General features: G+C 43.2%; 1 protein-coding gene across 4 annotated transcripts in view; it reads left to right on the top strand.

Moving 5' to 3' along the window:
• Positions 1-5,003: 5,003 nt before the first annotated feature.
• Akap7 (A-kinase anchoring protein 7) overlaps positions 5,004-18,673 on the top strand; it is a 119,416-nt gene continuing 105,746 nt past the window's right edge. For 2 of the 4 annotated variants that reach the window (XR_003837806.2, XM_021174352.3), the window contains exons 1-3: positions 5,004-5,264; positions 12,375-12,506; positions 16,393-16,532. Coding sequence is in view for 3 of the 4 variants with exons in the window: in XM_021174352.3 (XP_021030011.2) it covers positions 5,129-5,264; positions 12,375-12,506; positions 16,393-16,532 (408 nt within the window). In the remaining variant the exon portion in view is untranslated. Of the gene's footprint in view, positions 5,265-10,403; positions 10,424-12,374; positions 12,507-16,392; positions 16,533-18,673 lie in introns of those variants that run through there. The other 2 variants (XM_021174351.3, XM_029482749.2) reach the window with 2 other exon arrangements.

Raw genomic sequence — 18,673 nt, 5'->3', positions numbered from 1 at the left:
GAAGGCCTCTCAGTAGACCCAACGATGGCAAACATAATGCTTACAGGTTTTGCCCTTTAGTCTCAGTCTCTCTTTCTCTCTCTCTCTCTCTCTCTCTCTCTCTCTCTCTCTCTCTCTCCCCCTTGCTATAAACTGATAGATTACATTCCAAAAGCTCACCCCCAAGGTCTAGTCCTTATTTGGCTGCTTTCTCATTCCTGAGACAAAACACCAAGGTCCAAAATTCAAAATTCATTATTTGGCTAATATGTCCCATCAGGATTTATCAATTCACCCTAGCACAGACTCCCTGTTCTTCTTAGAAGCCCACTCCTGCAAAACAAGCAAAACAAACAGACAAAAAAAAAAAACCACAAAAAAAACAAAACAAAACATACACAAAAACAAACCACAACCATCAAAAGAAAACAAAACAAAACTAAACTACCTGATGTGGCTTGCTGTCTGCCTATCTAGAGGCAGCCCCCACCTGCCCCTCCCAGGTATTAACTCTCCTTTGTGCTAAGAATTTGGTGTCTGGATGTGTTCTGTACCTTCTCCTTTGGTTGCCAAACCCCTTCAGTTGTATCTGTAATCTGCGCAAGTGAGGAATTTTCTTGATCAAATTATTTGAAGCAGGGAAACTCACCCTAAAAGTGAGCGTCCTGTTCTGACGGCAGCCTAAACTAAAGGAAGGTGGTTATTTTTATTTTTAATTTATTTATGATTGCTTTTTGGTGGCTTGCCTCCATTCTTTCTGGCAAGTTCATCTGCTTGGTTGTTGCCACTGCTACATCCCTTTGGTGCTGTTAGGAACCTTCTTTAGTCTTCCACAGTGCCAGACTGAGACTTGCAGACCTGTGGACTGAGCAACTACTGTGTTTTTAGCCTTTCTGGTGTGAGATAGCCATTTTCGGATTTCCCTGGTGTTGCCTTACAGGCGATTCCGCTGTGCTCCTCCCAGGGAACTAGCAAAGGCTTACCTCATAATCTGCCACCATTACATGCTGCAGCCAGGTGCAGCCAGGCAGCCTATAAAAGGACTGCTAGCCACCCCAGTTTACCCTCTCTCCGTTCCCACTTGTTCCCAACCAGCCAACCTCTCTCCCTCTTTCTGCTATCCCTCCCTTCTCTTTCCTTGTGGCTCTGCTCCTCACTACCTCTTCTCCAGGCCCTCCCTCCCCTCCCTCCCCTCAAATAAACCCCCCTTTTTTACCAGGTCTATTGCATGGTATGATTTCTCAGGGGGGCACCCTGGCATGGGTCCACCAGGTTCCCACCCCACCAACCAGTCATTATATTTCACAACACCTGAACTATGTAGACCTCAATGTGTAACAAAAGGTGGTGCAGTGTGAAGAAACTAGGCAAAAGGAAAAAGGGGTTAGCTTAGGTGGCTCGGGCGAGCAAATGTATAGTCGATAAAGGCTTTAAGTAAAACTGGTTATGCGGGGAAAGCCTTGTTCTCTATTTTCTGGTATGGGAACACAACAGAGCCAGGCAATTCAGGGTACCATTTTTGGTTCCTAGTTTAGAATTAGAGTTTGCAACAAAACACCATGACTGGAAAGCAAGCTGGAGGAAAGGGTTTATTTGGCTTACTCATCACTGAAGGGAGTCAGGACAGGAATTCGAACAGGGCAAGATTCTGGAGACAGGTGCTAATGCAGAGGCCATTGAGGATGTTACTTTCTTATAGAACCCAGGACCACCAGCCCAGGGATGGCACCACCCACAATACTCTGGGCCCTCCTCCATCAATCACTGATTTAGAGAATGCCCTACAACCAGATCTTATGGAGGCATTTTCTCAATCCAGGTTCTCTCCTTTCGAATAACTCTAGTTTGCATGTCAAGTTGACATAAGACTAGCCAGCCCAGACTTTGAGAGAAAACCAACCAGGGCAGGCAAGCTTTATATACTGGCAGCTGCTGGGAAGAGAAAGGTTAAGAGCAATCATGCTTTTCAAATTAGAGGTTGAGGTCAGAGAAAGAGTGAGAAAGGCTAGAGAGTCACAGGGCTTGCTTAGACTTTGGCCAGTAACTGAAAAACAGATAAAAGTGCAAGGGCAAGCAGGCTTAGCGCCGGCCCTTGAATCTAAGTTCAGGGAATGCTCTCTCCATCTCCCTCTGTTCCTCCCCCCTGCCCCTCCAGACCACAGTTTCCCCTCCCTCCACCCAGTTCTCCCCCACCTCCCCCCTTACCCAGATTCATTCCTCCTTGGTTTTCCTTCAGAAAAGAGCAGCCTTCCCAGGAATATCAACCGAACACAGCACAGCAAGTTACAGTAACTCTCATATCAGGGATGGGCAAGGCAACTCAGTAGGAGGAAACGGGTCCCAAGAGCAGGCAAGAATTGAAGATACCTCTGCTTCCAGTGATAGGAATCCCACAAACATGTCACGCTAATGTAAGGAACAAGACAAAGAAATGATACCATGAAAACCAAACCTAGAGTAGGCATGAGTATGATAATGTAACCATGGAAACCAAGCCGTGTGTGTGTGTGTGTGTGTGTGTGTGTGTGTGTGTGTGTGTGTGTGCGTGCGTGTGATAAAGTTGAAGCCCGGTGAAGTAACATGTGAACGCCTTAATTATGATTGGCTAAAAATAGTTTAAAAACTCCAGTCTGGCACCGCGACTCACTCACTCCCGGTGTCCTATGGAAATGCCGTTGCGCTGAGAGATCAGTCCATGGACCCAGATGCCCTGAGCCTGCACCTCGAACCCAGCTCCAGCAGGACCTGAAAAACAGAAGGAGACTTCATGAACCGTACTTGACCAACCACCATCAAGCCAGGCTATCACATCGGGCCAGACCGGAGGTGTGTGAATGAGTGCGATCCCATTTCGCCATTTACTTGTTTATTGCTGCTTCCCAATACATAAGCTATTATAACCTAACCTCCAAGTCCGAGGTTTCCTTCTTGCCTCTGTCCTCAGTTCACGACAGTTCGCAACAGTTTTGTGACGCTAAACAACCACAGCATGTATGTAGAGGAACTAGCCCAGACCCATGCAGGATCTGTGAGCCTCGATGAACCAACCCTGCTTAGTTGATTCTGTGGGCCATGTTCTCCTGGTGTCCTCCACCTCTCTGGCAGAATCCTCCAATTCTTTCTTCCCCTTTTCCTCAGGGCTCCCCAAACTCTGAGGGGGAGAGACTGGAAGGAGAACTCCAAGTAGAGAGCTTTCAGCTCAAGTTTGGTGTGGGTCTCTGCTCCCATCAGCTGCCAAAGGCAGCCTCTCTGATGATGATTGGGCTAGGCACTGATCTATGAGTACAGCGGAATATCATTAGGAACCATTTGTGATTTTCTTTTTCTTATCAAAGGTCTCCGGGCTGTCCAGTCTCTGGTTCCTGGTCATGCTGTAGTATCAGGCATGGGCATCCTTTTGTGGCGTGAGCTTCAGACTAGAGCAGTCACTAGTTGGCCACTCTCACAAGATCTTTGCCTCCTTTGCCCCACATTATTTTAGACAGGGTAGATTGTAGGTGAAAGGTTTTGGGGCTGGGTTGGTGTTCTGGTTCCTCCATTGAAGTTATGTCCCAAGGCTAAGGATTACACCACAGATGTGTGGTTAAAATAGAAACACAGCGCTTTGGTTTTGTTTTGTTTTTAAAAGGAGGTAAATCCAGGAGTGGGCTCTTGAGCTGAAGGAAGACACCTCGCCCCCAAGCATCAGACCACACATGAGGTGCAGAACCCACGCCTCCCAGGTCTGTAGTGTCCTTTGTGAAGCCCGAGGAGGGGGGGGGAGTCGGGGGAGTGCTCTACTCTTTGCAAACTGGCTGTTAACCTTGCTGTGTCAGTGCACCGCTCCTATTCCCCAGTTACATAAATACACCTTTAAAACAGGGTGGGGAGTAATCCTTACAAAGAGAAGTGTATAGTCTACTTCCAGCAGGAAAAGGGAGGGCAAAGAGTTGTTTCTCTGTCCAAGGCGTAAAGTAATCCTTATGCTTAAACGTCTTATCTGTACCCTGTCCAGTCCAGCTAGCATCGGCTGGCCTTTGAAGATCCTCTTGCCGCAAGCTTCCTTACTTATTTTTGGTTCTTTCTCTGTGATTAGATAGCCTGCTCCTTTAAAAAGACCGTTTTACGTGAAGATCCACAAAAAGGGGCCAAGACTTAAATATCAAGCAGGGAATTCTTCAAAGTTCCCTACCAGCTTTAAGGGCTACAGCTGTGGAGAAGAGACAGCTAGAGGGTCATAGTAACTCCCCTCCCCCCCAGTACCCTCCACTCCTTGAGGTCTTCATGTCAACTTTTAATTATTGTTTCTTTTTAAGATGGTCTTACAAAGATGTGTAGGTCACGCTGACCTGGAACTTGCTATGCACCCCTAGGTTGGCCTCGAGCTCCAGGTACACACAGCTCTGGAGCACTGTGATGAGAGCTGTCCCACCGGGACAAGTTGTGTTACTACTGAAGTTATGTGGATGTCTTCTCTGTTCTCATGCCCATTCTAGGATATATTCCCAGTAGGTGAAGTGTTCTCAAAGTGAGCTGGATCAATTGGCTATTGACGATACACCGCCATATTTTCTTAAATTAAAATTCCCCCAACAAACCAGCAGTAATACCACCATTTACCCCCAGCCCGGAAAGAACTGTAGCATTCTTTTCTACAAGACATATTCATATTTTAACTAATTTTTTAAAAAAATAAATTGTTTTCTCTTATTTTATTCAGATACTGAGGAGCCTTGTCTGCAAAAAATTTGTAGATGATTTCATTTAACAATTCCAACTTTTAGCTATTAAATTGCTGTTGAAAATGCTACTGGGGGGGGTAATGTCAAGTAAATAAAAGTATCTCATTATAGCGACGTTCAAGACCTTGCTATTGTATAGTACATTTTGCTCAGCCCGCCTATTTTGCAATCAGATCTGTGTTTCCAAAGCTCCACGCTAAAGCAAACACACGGGTTCTCAAGGGACAGCGGGCCAAGGAATGCTCTCTGGATCCCTGGCTCGCCCCTCCGAGCGTGGGACGGGAAGGGCCGCGCCGCAGGAAATAACCGAGGGCGGCCAGAGGTCGGAGCCCGAGCCCAGCACGGCCCCCGGGACCGCCCCGATCCGGGTATCCACGCCTCGCCGGGCCGGCCCCTTCCGGCTCCTCCTGAAGCGGCGGGTGCCGGGGATGCTGCGACTCGCGGGGCGTTGCGCCTCCGCAGGCCTGGCCGCCGCGGCCCGCGCCCCCGCCGTCCCGTGCGTCCCGCGCGCCCCGGGCCCGCGCCTCCGTCTCCGCGCCGCGACCATGGAGCGCCCCGCCGTGGGTGAGAGCGCGCCGCCCTGCGCGCCCCGGGGCGGCCTCTGCCGTGGGGCGTGCTCGCCCGCCCCGCTCCGCCTCCTAGGCCGCCCGCAGCCCCACGCCCCTCGCGATCGACCCTCCCCCTACACCCTGGGCACCCCGGTCCAGCCCGGTAGTCCGGGCAGTTTGGTTGCATCCGTGGGTCTCCGTGCACCACTCCACTCCTCGAACCGAAAGGGGTGTACACACAAGTTGTTGTTTCTCTTACCTCTTCCTATCTTGTGACCCATGACCCAGAGTTTTGCAGCACATCCTTTCCTACTGTGTTGGGGAGGTTAACAAAATCAAGGAAAAAAAAAATCTCCGTTTTATTTACCTAGTTATTATTTTTAAAATGGCAAATAGAAGCCTCTGAACACTGTCTTGTCTCATTTAGGATTTTACTCGAGGCTTGGTAAGGCACACTTTAAAACGGGCGCCAATCTGCTGGCGCCCAGGATGAACTTCAGCTTGGGTCAACTTTAGTTATGTGCTGAACCTGGGTAGGAATTACAGGTTCGACTCGGAGGGAAAGGGAGGAAGTAAGGGGAAAAAGGTGTTCTACAAGAACACCTACATGTATACAAAGCGTAAGACTATTAAAATAGGCAGTCCAAGCATGCTATGTAAATACTTTATATGTATGCAAATATAAATCAGGTGAATAATGTATACGCGTTTATAACTTTCACGTGAATGCAATTACTCGTATCACGTGAGGAGATGCCCAGAGTGTCCCTGCTTGAGATGTTTTTATAAGGTACAGGAGCGTGGGTAATAGGCGGAAGGGAATAGGGTAATAGTTGGAAGGAGAGGACTCTTCTCACCTTTTTACACCGCATGGCTTTGCAGGTTGGGATGCTGTTAGCGCATCGTTTCCCTATAGCGACCTATAGCGACAAAGCTTATGGCATTTGTCCAGTTTACTGGGTCCTTCCATTCATGTAGTGTCGATTTGTCAATTTCTCCTTAATGATTTGGATTGCTCCCTCTTCATGAGGCGCAAATGGAAGCACACTGGGTAAGTGGCCTGGTTGGCATGAAGTTTAAATGTTTCTGGAGACCTACTCTGCTGTTTTACGTAGCTAGTTGAAGTAGATAGACCACGATGAATGACAGGCCCATTCCATAGCTGTTTACAGTGCTGGGGGACCAGAAGAGAGTCTGGCCTAATGAAGGTGTGTTTTGTTGTTCAGATAGGAAACTTATTTTGTAGGACTTGGGCAGTCTGTCTGTCTGTCTGTCTGTCTTTTTTGTTTTCTGCTTGCTTGGCTTTGGTAGTGTTTGCTGAAGTGTCCCTGTGATCTGAGGATTTGAAAGCATTTACTTTCTTGGCTTGAGACGATTCTTTACATACATTCATGGTTTTTTTCTTACAAAAGCAATATTCACTTTAGAAACAACCTAGTACAGTGGTTGGAAAGTATTTGGCATGCAGAAACACTTCAGCTTTTATTCTTCCTTTCCTACCCATACGTCTTGGGAACATGCAGTTTTCTAGCTACTTTTTGACTTATGCTTGTTTTTGTAACACTGAGGATAAAGCCTAGGGCTTTGTGTATGCTAGGTCAGCATGACATTTCAGCTACACCCTTGACCACGTATCTGCTTGTGAGATAGTCGCCTTTTCCTCTGTTGTTAGACTCCTCATACCCGTGGTTTTCAGTCACCAGAATGAGCATGCACTATTTAGTTGTTTCTCTGTTAGACATTTAAATTAGTCCCCCTTTCCTCTTTGCTTCAAGCAAGGTTGTAAGGAGGCCTGTTTGAGTGTATGTGAGAGGAACCCAGATTTCAGTCAGACATTTAGGCCATCTTCCGTGCTTCTCACCTGTGGGCCCATTGCTTCCTGCCTCCGTTTACAGTGCTGCCATCAGTATATGGTAAAGAGTGATTCTGGAAACTGTGGGTCATGTGACATGTTCACTTGATCCAAATGTTAGCTCCTGAATCTACTTTACTTGTGGGCAGGTTCCTAAGTCAGTGCCTGGTGTAGTAACAGTCTTCCCTATAACAGAGTTGTTAAGATTTAAATGAGTTACTTACCAAAGTGCGCGTGCCTGGCATAAAGTACCCATTAAAATGTTGGCTAGTAATGCTGGTGATGCTAATGTCTAATTAGCAAAACTAGTAATTCTAGTATTGCTAATTTCCAGCTTCACTTCATCCTTATTAGTGTAACGTTTACTCCTGTGACTATTTGGATTTATGGAAATGATACATTTTGTTTTAATGACAGACCCAATTTTGGGTGACTTTAAAATTCTTTGTGCCATGTGGCTCAGGCTGACGGTAGCCTTGAACTCCTCACCTTCCTGTCTGTGCCTCCCTGGGATTGCAAGTGTGACCTAACACGCCAGGCTTACACATTTTGTCAGAGCTTGATGTACTTTGTAGAGTTGAATCTCAGTCTGGTACACAGCAAGCAAGAGCTCTCTCATGGTGGTAGATCCCAAGCTCCGTCAACTTTACAGTTGAGACAACAATCTCACTAAATTAGTTGTATAGGTTTTTGTTTTTTTTTGTTTTTTTTGTTTTTTTTAATTTATTATCCTGCCTCAGCTCTTAAAGTACCTGGGATTGCAGGTCTGTGCTACCAGGCTCAGTTTATTTAAGCAGCATTACAGCAGCCAAAACAATGAGTTTGTGCTTTACATCTTAAAGATCGACTGTTTTAAGGCAGTTTTCCCAGAGAGAAGTATTTACAGCTTACGTAACAGGAAGTATGATGGTAATGGATGTATTTAGTTATATCCCGTAGACTTTGCCCAAATCCCTGTGTGCAAACCTGGCGCAAGGCTCCTGAGATTTAGTTTGAGAAATATTGTTCTGTGGAATGATCTGCACTTCTTTCGAGATATGTGAGACAGATACAGTGATGCATACACCAGCCCTTTGGTAACTAAGGTAGGAGGGTTGCTAGTTCAAGGTCAGCCTGGGGTCTATAGAAAGATTGTGTCTCAAAAGCAAACAAACACAAGGACTAGGATGTGGGGAAAGATGTTGACAGGAAGGTGAGCTTGTGTAATAATACGGTAGGGATCAACATAGAGGTTCCTCAGAAGCTGAAAACATCACTACCCTATGGCTCTATGCTATGGCTATACTGTATCGCTGTAGCACTGCTGGGTATAATACACTCAAAGGATGCTTAAGTCAGTGCATTGCACATCTACATTGATGATACACTGTTCACAGAAGTCAAGTAATATTACTAACCTAGAAGCCCATCTACACAAGAATAGAGAAAGAGAATGGGGTACGTTTATAGTCTCCAAAATTCCATAACACAGCATTTCCACAGTTGTGAAGAAAAGTGAAGTCAGGGCATTTGCAGGAAAAGAGATGGGACTGGAAACGCTTATCCTAAGAGCAATAAGCCAGACTCAGATAAACAACAGGTATGTTTTCTCATATTTAGGTGTGGGACCTAAATTAAAATATATATGTAGATATTCACATGCATTTATTTATGTATGTGTGTTTGTAGGTCATGAATAGGTCATGAAACTATAAAAGAGAATCTTGAAGGGGAGGCAGAGATAGAATCTAAAGGTGGTGAACAATAAAAGGAATTAAGTATTTTTAACAGGAAGGCAGAGAAGGACTAATTTCAGGAAGCAGCTGGGGGTGGGCAAGGCGAACTGTTTATTATGAACAAATGATATAGTGCATGAGTATGAAGGTACCACAGAAGAACCCAGTAATCCGCTAACCCCAAACTAAAGCTGGAACTCCAGGGTCATAAAGAAGAAAAGAAGAATTAAAAAAAAAAAAAGACTTAGTTGTAGGTCACATTCTCTTTTTGGAGTTGTCTTGTCTACAAAAATTCTCTTCATTTTGTTCTCTAACAGTGGGAAGTAGTTTGTATTTTAAGTTCTTGGCTTTTGTCAATTTTGATAGAAGATGGCATTTGAGTTTAATATTTAGATATGTAAAATGATGGCGAGTGGGTGGCCATTGTTCTGTATCCTGTAATCCCTGAGAGGTGGAGGTAGGAGAACGAGGAGTTCAAGGCCATCCTCAGCTACGTGTTGAGTTTGAGGCCAGCTTGGAGTGCAAGAGACCTTGACTCAAAACCAAGACCAAGGAAGCAGACATGCAGACAAACACAAAAGAGTGCTCTAGAGAAAATCATAGTATGCTTTATGTTTTTTTTTTCTTTCTGATATTGGTTGGTTCTAGTTTTGGTGTGTAGGATTGAGCCCACAGCTGGGCACAATAGACTGGTGGTCAGTGGCCTTTTAATGAATCCTGTGAAAATGAGACAACCTGCCTGGTTCAGAGACTGCTGTTAAATACCATTGGTTTCCATGGGTAGTGAGACAGCCGTACTGCCCTCGGATAATAGCCACGCCCAGGTATGTACTTGCTTTGTCCAGTCATTTGGTAAAAGTTGGTAGAGGATACTTGCAGGTGAGCTTGCTCAGTGCTCAGAGTGGAATTATCCAAGGGCAGCCAGCTGGGGCACCGAGGGAGTGATGAGGACCATTTTTACTGACAGTCATTGAAAGTTCCCCCTTTTCACCACGTTTCCTGGTCAGAGTGGTAGGTAAGCTGTCACTTTCCGATCTCACGGAGAGGACAGACAAGTGGGCAGCTGCAAGGCGTACATTCCTGGTGGTCCTTCCTAGGTGTCCAGAAGGAGACTGGATCACTGGCTCCCTCAGCAGCGTTTGTAGATCATGCTTTTTATTGCAGTCTGTCATTAGAGCAGGTTCAAGGGATAGGAAAAGTGACAGTTTTGGCAATGACTTTCAAACTTTCCTTGCACATGGGAATCACCCGGGAACTTTGAAGGAATTCTGGAGGATACCCTGGTCTACACCGTGTAGACCTGGTTTAACTGGCCTGGGGGTGAGATCTATCCCTGAACAGGTTTGGTGCAGTGCCTGGAATCACTGCTGCTAGTTTAAGATTCTTTTTGGCTTCATTGAGTGACTCACTTAGCATGCTTTGCTTGCTCAGTACTGATGCTAAGTGATCTTATGATGTACTAAAAGTTGAAGTGCATCAAGGACTTAAAGAATGACTTAATTTGCCATGCTATTTAATGATTCTCCTTGCTTTCAGAATGTATTAGAACCAAGAAATCCGTTTCCTCTATTTCATATATTACCAAGATGTGTGCTGTAAGCATTCATTGTAAGTGGCAAATACCGTAAGGAGAAAAATAGGCCTTAAAATACACCAAGCCTGCTGCACATCATTGCTTAGCAACATAGTCCATTATAGAGTTTTGTTTCTTTCATCTCAAGATCTTGGGGCTATATTGAAGCTGGGGCTTACTGCTGCCCCTCCCCTGCCCCACCCCAGCATCACAAGAAGGAGCATCATTCTACTAGCCTGGGAAGAAATCAACACTCAAAATTTGAATATGCTTTCTACTAAATGACACTGCTTTCCTGAACAGCTGACAGGAAGGAAAGTTGAACAGAGAACAAGATGCAGACCACTTCCCACAAACTCTGGACATGGAACCCCACCCATGTCCCGACCTTACACCCTGCCTCCTTGGCTCCAAAAGCCTAACCACATTCCACACCCTGCCTCCTTGGCTTTGAAAGCCTCAACTCCACCCCATGCCCTGCCTCCTTGGCTCTGAGATCCTGAATCCCACCCCATACCCTGCCTCCTTGGCTCTGAGATTATGAATCCAACCTCACACCCTGCTCCCTTGACTCTGAGATCCTGACCCCACCCCACGTCCTATCTCCTCTAATAGTAGTAAGAATGATAGCTAGCTTTTGTACTATTGTGAGATTGAAAAGTTTTACTTGAAGCCATTGTAAGTCAGGAACTTTCCACATGGCATGTAGACTTGGGAAATGGTATTGACGTGATAGTATCATATTGGGACTATTTCCTATCACTAAGTGCTAGATTGAGAAAAAGTTAGGGGAGCCATAGTTGGGTTTATTTATTTCTCCAATTCTGATTTTATGCAATCTTCTTAAATGTTATGGGTACTATATAGGTATGTTTAATTGTATAAGTACTTTTAAAATTGCTTTATCATTGATATTGTTATTTGGAGTCAAGATCTCAGTCTATAGCCAGGCTGGCTTTGAACTCAGGCAAGAGTGGATGCAAATTAGAAACACAGAGAGGGAGGAAAAAGGGATTAGAGGTGAAGTACGTGAGTGTGTATGTGTGTGTGCATGTCTCTGTGTGTGTGCACTCTCGTGTGTGTGCGTGTGACTGTGAGCAAATACACTACGTTCACCTATGAAAATATTACAATGAAACCTGTTAGGATATATATATATAGTAATATATATGCATATATTACATATATCATATATATAATGTAATATATATGCATATATTACATATATTATATATGTATGTATATGTAGATATATATCTAATATATCTCTATATATTACATATATAATTAATATATCTCCTAACAAAACAAAATTAGACAAAACATGTTAACATGCCCCATTTAGCTGATATCATTGAAAAGAGACATGTGAAGGCACAATGAACAAGTCAGCAAACAACCTTTGTTAGTTTGTTGTCAAGAAGTGAGAAAATACAGCTTTTAGGAGTAAGAAAACTTACCAGTGAAAGATGGAAGATTATTGATGTATTTGTCATCCATGTCTGAGTTGAACATACTCAGGAGAAGGCTTAAAGCCTCAGAAGCCCACTGTTTAATGTAAAGAATGCACCTTTAAAAACAAGACTATCCAAAACCAAACCAAACCAACCAAATAAACAGGAAGCCAGGCATGGAACCCATGTCCACCCAGCACTCGCAGCCGGTGGAGCTCTGAGGTCGAGGCCATCCTAGTCTACAAAGACAGTCCAGGATAGACAGTTTTATTACACAGAGAAACCCTGTCTTGAAATAACAAGACCAACAACCAACTAACCAACCAAACAACAACAACAACAACAAAAGCCAAGCCACATCAAAACAAACAAACAAAAAACCCCAAGGCTCTGTTAAAGGAGCAGTAGTAACCTCTCTCTATGGAGATTCCTGTGTATTGAGTTCACTTAGCCAGGTTGTTTCGGTTTTTCACATTGGAGTTTAACAAATAACAATTTAATAATACTTGTTTATGTTTCTGGTCTGTTACAGGAGAACTAGATTCCGGTACGTGTGAACATATATCAAGAGAAGAGGAAGAGGCACGAGAACTGGAACCCAGCCCTGTAGGTTCCCTCACAGACATGCCGTTTGCTGCTGTAGATATTCAAGATGAGTGTGGAAGTAAGTTCTGTATTCAAACACAAGAGTTTAGAAGCAGTGGACACTGCATTTAGTTATACATTCCCTCTTTAATTCATTTTATAGATGTGTCATGCTTTTGAGTGCTGACAATTGTCTGGTACTTTGTTGTCCAAACTGTCACGGATAATGTTAAGGCGTGGCTCACAAAATTTTGGACCAGACTATTCTGTGGTTGTTTCTGAAGGTCACAGATTTGGCAGATCATTTCATGGTTTACAATAACCCACTTTAGTTCTTTAGAACCGCCTGTGATTTCAGAACCTATACCTTCATGTAATAAATGGTTAGTGGCATTAGGGTGTATGTAGGCACTTGGCTATGCGTTGATCAGATCTATCTCTCCACTTATGAACCACAGAGGCATTATCAGTTCAGTTCTGTCAGTCCCTTAGAGCTTTGTCTACATAGTTTATGAAATCAATTCTTGATTGAAACGCCAAACTAGAAAGTTTCTGTCATTGTGAAAACAGAACCATCCATAATGACTGGGACTCTCTCCTCTACCAAGGAGACAGATTTCTGTTATTCACAAGCAGGAGATGAGACCTGCCCACTGTCCAGCTGTCGGCATGCACTTCTGATCTGTCCATGTCTTACTCTCATTTAGTATATCTGAACAGCTTACAGTAGTGTGAGTGATGAGCTACTTCTGGGTTCCCTTCCCCCACATCCTTCATTCTCTCCTATGTAGTGTTAGAGGCTTGAAGGGGTAGAGGAGAAGGAGTAGAGAAAGGTAGAAGGAAGAAGGACCCACAACGTAGCCAAAGACAGCCATAGTCTCTCTCATTGTACAGAGTCATCTTTACTGGGTCTGCTTGGCTGAAATGGGGTTTTGCATTTTTGGGGGACGCTTTTATGTAAGAGGATGTTTCACTAGAAATATATAGGAATATTAAATGTTCTCAAATATTATAATCAAATACAAGAATATTAGATACATCTAAGATCATTTGTCAGAATGCAGAGATAGATAAATAAACCATAAATGTATATATGAAAGAAAATCTGGGACATGGTGAGGAGATAGAGCAGCCCAGATCACACCTTTGTCTGTTGGTTAGGCGTGTTCCAGCAGATAAATATAACTCGAGAGAGGACATACCAGGACTCGGGTATGTTTCTTCTGTCTATAAGAGAACTGTGGCTCAATTGGTTTGAAATCCAGGAAGCCTCCAGAAAATGTTTTGTGGTTTTGTTGTTTGCCTCTGACAGTGGAGTGGACATTAGCATGGGAGAGTCATTTTGCTGATGGGACCAGCCCAGTCTGCTTCCCACAGAAGATGGGGAGAGCTTTAGTTTCACTGACCGTTGTTATGTGAGATTGTCAATTCCTAACAACCAAGCATCATTTTAAAAATTACATTTATTTGTGTGAATGGATATGTATGTAAGTATACATGTAAATAGATAGGTATATGTATGAGTGTGTTCATGCCAGCTCACACATGTATGGAGCTCAGAGGACAACCTGAGGGAATCAATTCTTTCTCTCCACTATTTAGGTCCTGGGAATTGAACTCTGATTATATGTATGTTTTAAGAGAAGGCCTCACGGGGCTCAAAGTAGTCTTGTAATCCTTATGCAGCTAGGGCTGGCCTTGAACTTCTCCTCTTGCTCCCCTAAGCATTGGCCACATCAGCTTGCACTACCGCGCTGAGCTTCCTCACACAGAGTTCTAATATAATTATTAGAGATTTTTGAGCTAGAGGAAGTTATAATTTCATTACCTATTAACTAGTTAAGTTATATTTATCTACTTTTAAAAATATCAAACAAAATTCATCTAAAATTTTTGTATAGAAAAGATTGTATTTTAGTATATAGAGATATCAGTGATTATTCTTTGTCAGTTAAAAGGCGATTCATTAGATTCAGTGTCTTTTATATAGTTAATTGAAAAGGCGAATACCACGTACAGAAATGCATGGATAATAAGTTCTGAGAATTGCTTTATTAGGCTATTTTTTTGTTTGTGTTGTGTACATCACAGAAAATGTTGCAAATTAAGAGGGCTGTGATGTCACTAGGTGATACTTTAATATTTTAAATGTATTTACTTTTTTAAGATAGTGACTCCATGTTTAGCCCAGGTTGGCCTTGAACTCAGGCTGCCTCAGCCTTCCCAAGTGCTGGAATTACAAGTGTGCATAGCCACTCCCAGCTGACTTGAGAGATTTTTTTTTTATCTGCTTTAAATAAAGAGAAAGGAAATAGCAAAACAAACTCTAATTTATTCTCAGCATTTTAATTAAGAGTAAGTGTGACAACAAACCACAATAACAGATGGCACACTTAATTAATTTCTCTTCTAGTTCACTTCTTTGTAGTTTTGGAGGAATAAATAGAATTGAGAAAAAATTAGATGATTTACTTAAGATGACTTGTGGTGCTTTTGTTAAAAAAACAAAAACAAAAACCTGCAGTTGAGAGAGTAACAGCCTTTGTCAATGACGCTGAGTCTATCAGCACATAGTAAATGGCTACTGAGGTCATTATGAACATTAACAAGTATAATAAATTAGGTTTATGGGTTTACAAGCTGTGCTTCCACGGATGACTTTTTGCTAAGTAGTAAAATTACTATAAATAACCTGGTGAACGATCCGAGGCACCTGGCCAAAGATTTCTACATTTTGTGACCTCACGTTACCAACCTTTAATATTTTTATCCTTAAGCTAGATGATTACACACATCTTTGGTTTTTATCTTTTCATGTGTAAGCAAGTAAAAGAAATATGAGCAAGTTGTCTTTCAGGACCCAGATGTGATCTCAGAGCTGGAAGGACTATGAAGCGCGGGGTGAGACAGTAGAGAGATACTCTGTTCTGCTTCTACAGATAAATGTGATAAACACAGGAAGCCTCTCTGCAAACAGGAGACAACGGGACTGACATCAGCTCAGTGTCATGGGTTGCCAGTGTCAGCAGGACACTGCAGTAAGGGGACAAAATGGCAAACACACTACAGGGTTGTAAAGCCGTCCCGTGTACATGCGAGACACTACTTTTTAGAATAATTCTCTGAGTTGTCGTTTTAGGTTTTTCCTTTTAGAATCATTATGAACTGATTGATTATTTGATATAGTTTATCTACTAGATTTGTTATTCAATTTGATGTGCAAATGATCTCACCTTTGGCCAATGGAAAGATTATAAATTGACCTGACAGCCTGTCTGACATGATTCCTTTGAGACAGTTTAGATCGTGAGTGTCCACAGTGGTCCATGTATTAGGTCACCTGCACTGCTGTGGGTGGCGGGACATCGTGCTAGGAGGAAGTGGGGTTGGCAGGAGGAAGTTAGGCCACAGGGAACGGATGAAATAAATAAATACAAGGCAACCTACAATCCACTTCCCTAGTGCTACAAAGACCATGATTTCAGATGTAGTGGCTAATACCTATAATCCTGAGTTTGAGGGGCTAAGAAAGGGGGATTGGTTTATATAGCAAGACCCTTCCATAAAACAAAATAAAATAAAACAAAAACAATAGGAAAAAAACCAACAAGAACAAAACCCTTTGGCATGTGGCAGAGAATGCTTGTTAGTGATGCCTTAAGGCCCAAGTCTGTCTGACCTGCTTTTTAAATAAAGTTTTTATTGGGACACAGCTGTATCCTTTCATTGTTTTGTCAGAGTTGGTTAGCTGAAACATGGAGCCTGTGGTCTGTGAAGCGTAAACTGTTAATGATTATGTTGGTTATGGAAGTGCTTGCCGACTCTTGCTTTATATTTGAAAATGACAATTATACAGTATTGTTGTTTATTAAGGACACTGCACGCCTTCTTCCATTTTAAGTTGGGCTATTGTTGTTTAAATGTGCGAGACACACACACTCTCTCTCTGCTCTGTTCTCCTCTAGGCCCTGATGTACCTCAAGCAAACCCAAAGAGAAGCAAAGAAGATAGAGGCGACAAGAATGATCATGTGAAGAAGAGGAAAATAGCCAAAAAAGATTATCAGCCCAACTATTTCCTGTCCATTCCGATCACCAACAAAAAGGTCAGGGTCTCTCTAGAATCCGTGTTCACTAGGAAGTTTTATTCTAAACCGTCTTTAAAGAACATTACATACTGGTCAGCTCACTTGCTTTGTGGTGCTAATACGATTTGATACCATTTGAGAAGGACCGAGTGAGGAAACTTCCCACTTAAGTTATAGAAAGTTGTTTACATAACAGTTTTGAAAAAATATTACTTAAATCATCACATTGGATGATAACAGGGCCAGATTGAATGCAGGCCATTAGGAGACCAAATGGTGGCCAGCTGGAGTGACTTCCCTGAAGACGTGACTGTGACCAGAAGAGAAGCCAGTCCTTTGTTTTGATTTGGTACTTTTAGGATCCCTCAATGTGTTTAGCTCTGAAGGTAATCAGGTTGTGATTACCCCACTATCTTGATGTAAAAGCCGTACTCACAAGCCACGTCTGGGTCCCTTCCAAAGCCTTGCTTGGTGTATTGGAGAATCCTTTAGAATGGGAGAGCAGTGGCCACATGGGAAAAGAGGCTCTGAAGTCTCTTTGAGGACAGGAAATGGGGCTTTTTGCTGCATAGTCCTTCATATGATGGGCGCCACTGGAACATCATTTCCGTAAACATTCTTCATTGCTGTGTAGGCTGCGTGTCCCCTGCTCAGAATGCTGAGACCAGGGATCTGACACATTATGGACTAGTTTGGATTTGGACTGGTGGGGTGTATGTACACAATGAATTCTGGCTGAGATCCACATCTGAATAAAGAAGGCGTTTACTCCTCGTGCTTGCCTTCTTTCCGTATCCTGACGGTAACGTAATGCATGATATCTAGTGTGCCTGTGTCTTGACTGCAGTTTATCAGACGACATCAGGTATAAAATTTTTTCTTGCATTGTGGTTTAGCTTTGAGGTATTTTAGGTTTTAGAATTTTGGATTAGGAACACTCAACCGATTGCATGTTAAACTCAGTAAGACTCTATTAAAAATATGAAAACAAAATCAATGTTGTATAAACAGTAGAAAATGGGACCAGCCAGTGAACTTGTACCGAGATTCTCTTAAGATAGAAAAGTATAGTAGTGTATTAACCTAAACCCCGAAGCGGCAACATGGGAATGAATTCACATGATGTTCACCAGACAGCCTTTACGACTTAGCCTGAGGTTAAGCCAGATCTGAATCTGATTGTGAGTGACATATACTCTCTTTAACTAGGCCAGCAGTTCCCATCCTGTAGCTCATGGCCCCTTTGGGGGCATTAAACAGACCTTCACAGGGGTCACCTAAGACCACTGGAAGACACAGATATTTATATTATGATTCATAATAGTAGCAACACTATAGTTATGAGGTAGCAGCAAAAATAATTTTATGGTAGGGGATAACATGAGGAACTGTATTAAAGGGTCACAGTTTTAGGAAGGCTGAGAACTACTGGACCAGGCTCTCCGTTAGTTACTGATAATCTAACCCAGGGCCATGGATTTACCAGCAACTGCTCAACCACAAAGGTAGACTCCCCCCACCCCGTCCTGCTTATAATCTTTAGTTACATACATACATACATACATACATACATACATACATACATACCATGTCTTGTTGGCTCATTCTAGGAAGTACCCTGTTTTTGAGTCAGGGTCTAGCTAGAGAGAAGACACAATAAGAAGAAAAAAATGACTACAGATTCCCATTCTGGTCTCACTAGCAATAAGGTTGTCCTTGGGAATGTTTAGGTGATACACAGCTTAGAGTATGAGCAAGATGCTCATACCATCTGTAAATGCTCGTCCATCATCTGGATTGTTTTTCTCTTGCTTTAGGACTATGTGCACATGGACATTAGGCAGGAGCAGGATGAGAACTTCTGCCCCGTTAGTGGGCAGCTGCACGTAAGCTGGGCCCTGAGGAGATCAAATGGTAGGCAGCTGGAACAATTTCCCTGAGGACATGTGACTGTGACCTCTGCCTAGAAGAGAGGCCGGGTTTTGGCTTATCTCTTTGTTTTGATTTGTTGCTTAGACTGAAGTCTCCATGTGTTTCGCTGTGAGGGTGATCCTGTCCCTTCCTCCCTCACTGCCTCAATTGTGTCACTTCTAAAGCTGTGTAGTTGTAAAAAGAAAGCTCTTCCCTAACAGAGGAGGGCTGGTCTTTGCAAGGGGATA

Source organism: Mus caroli, unplaced genomic scaffold, assembly GCF_978045245.1.
Source record: "Mus caroli unplaced genomic scaffold, Mus_caroli_1 scaffold_9, whole genome shotgun sequence".
NCBI lineage: Eukaryota > Metazoa > Chordata > Mammalia > Rodentia > Muridae > Mus > Mus caroli.
This window is presented reverse-complemented; position numbering and strand designations above follow the sequence as displayed.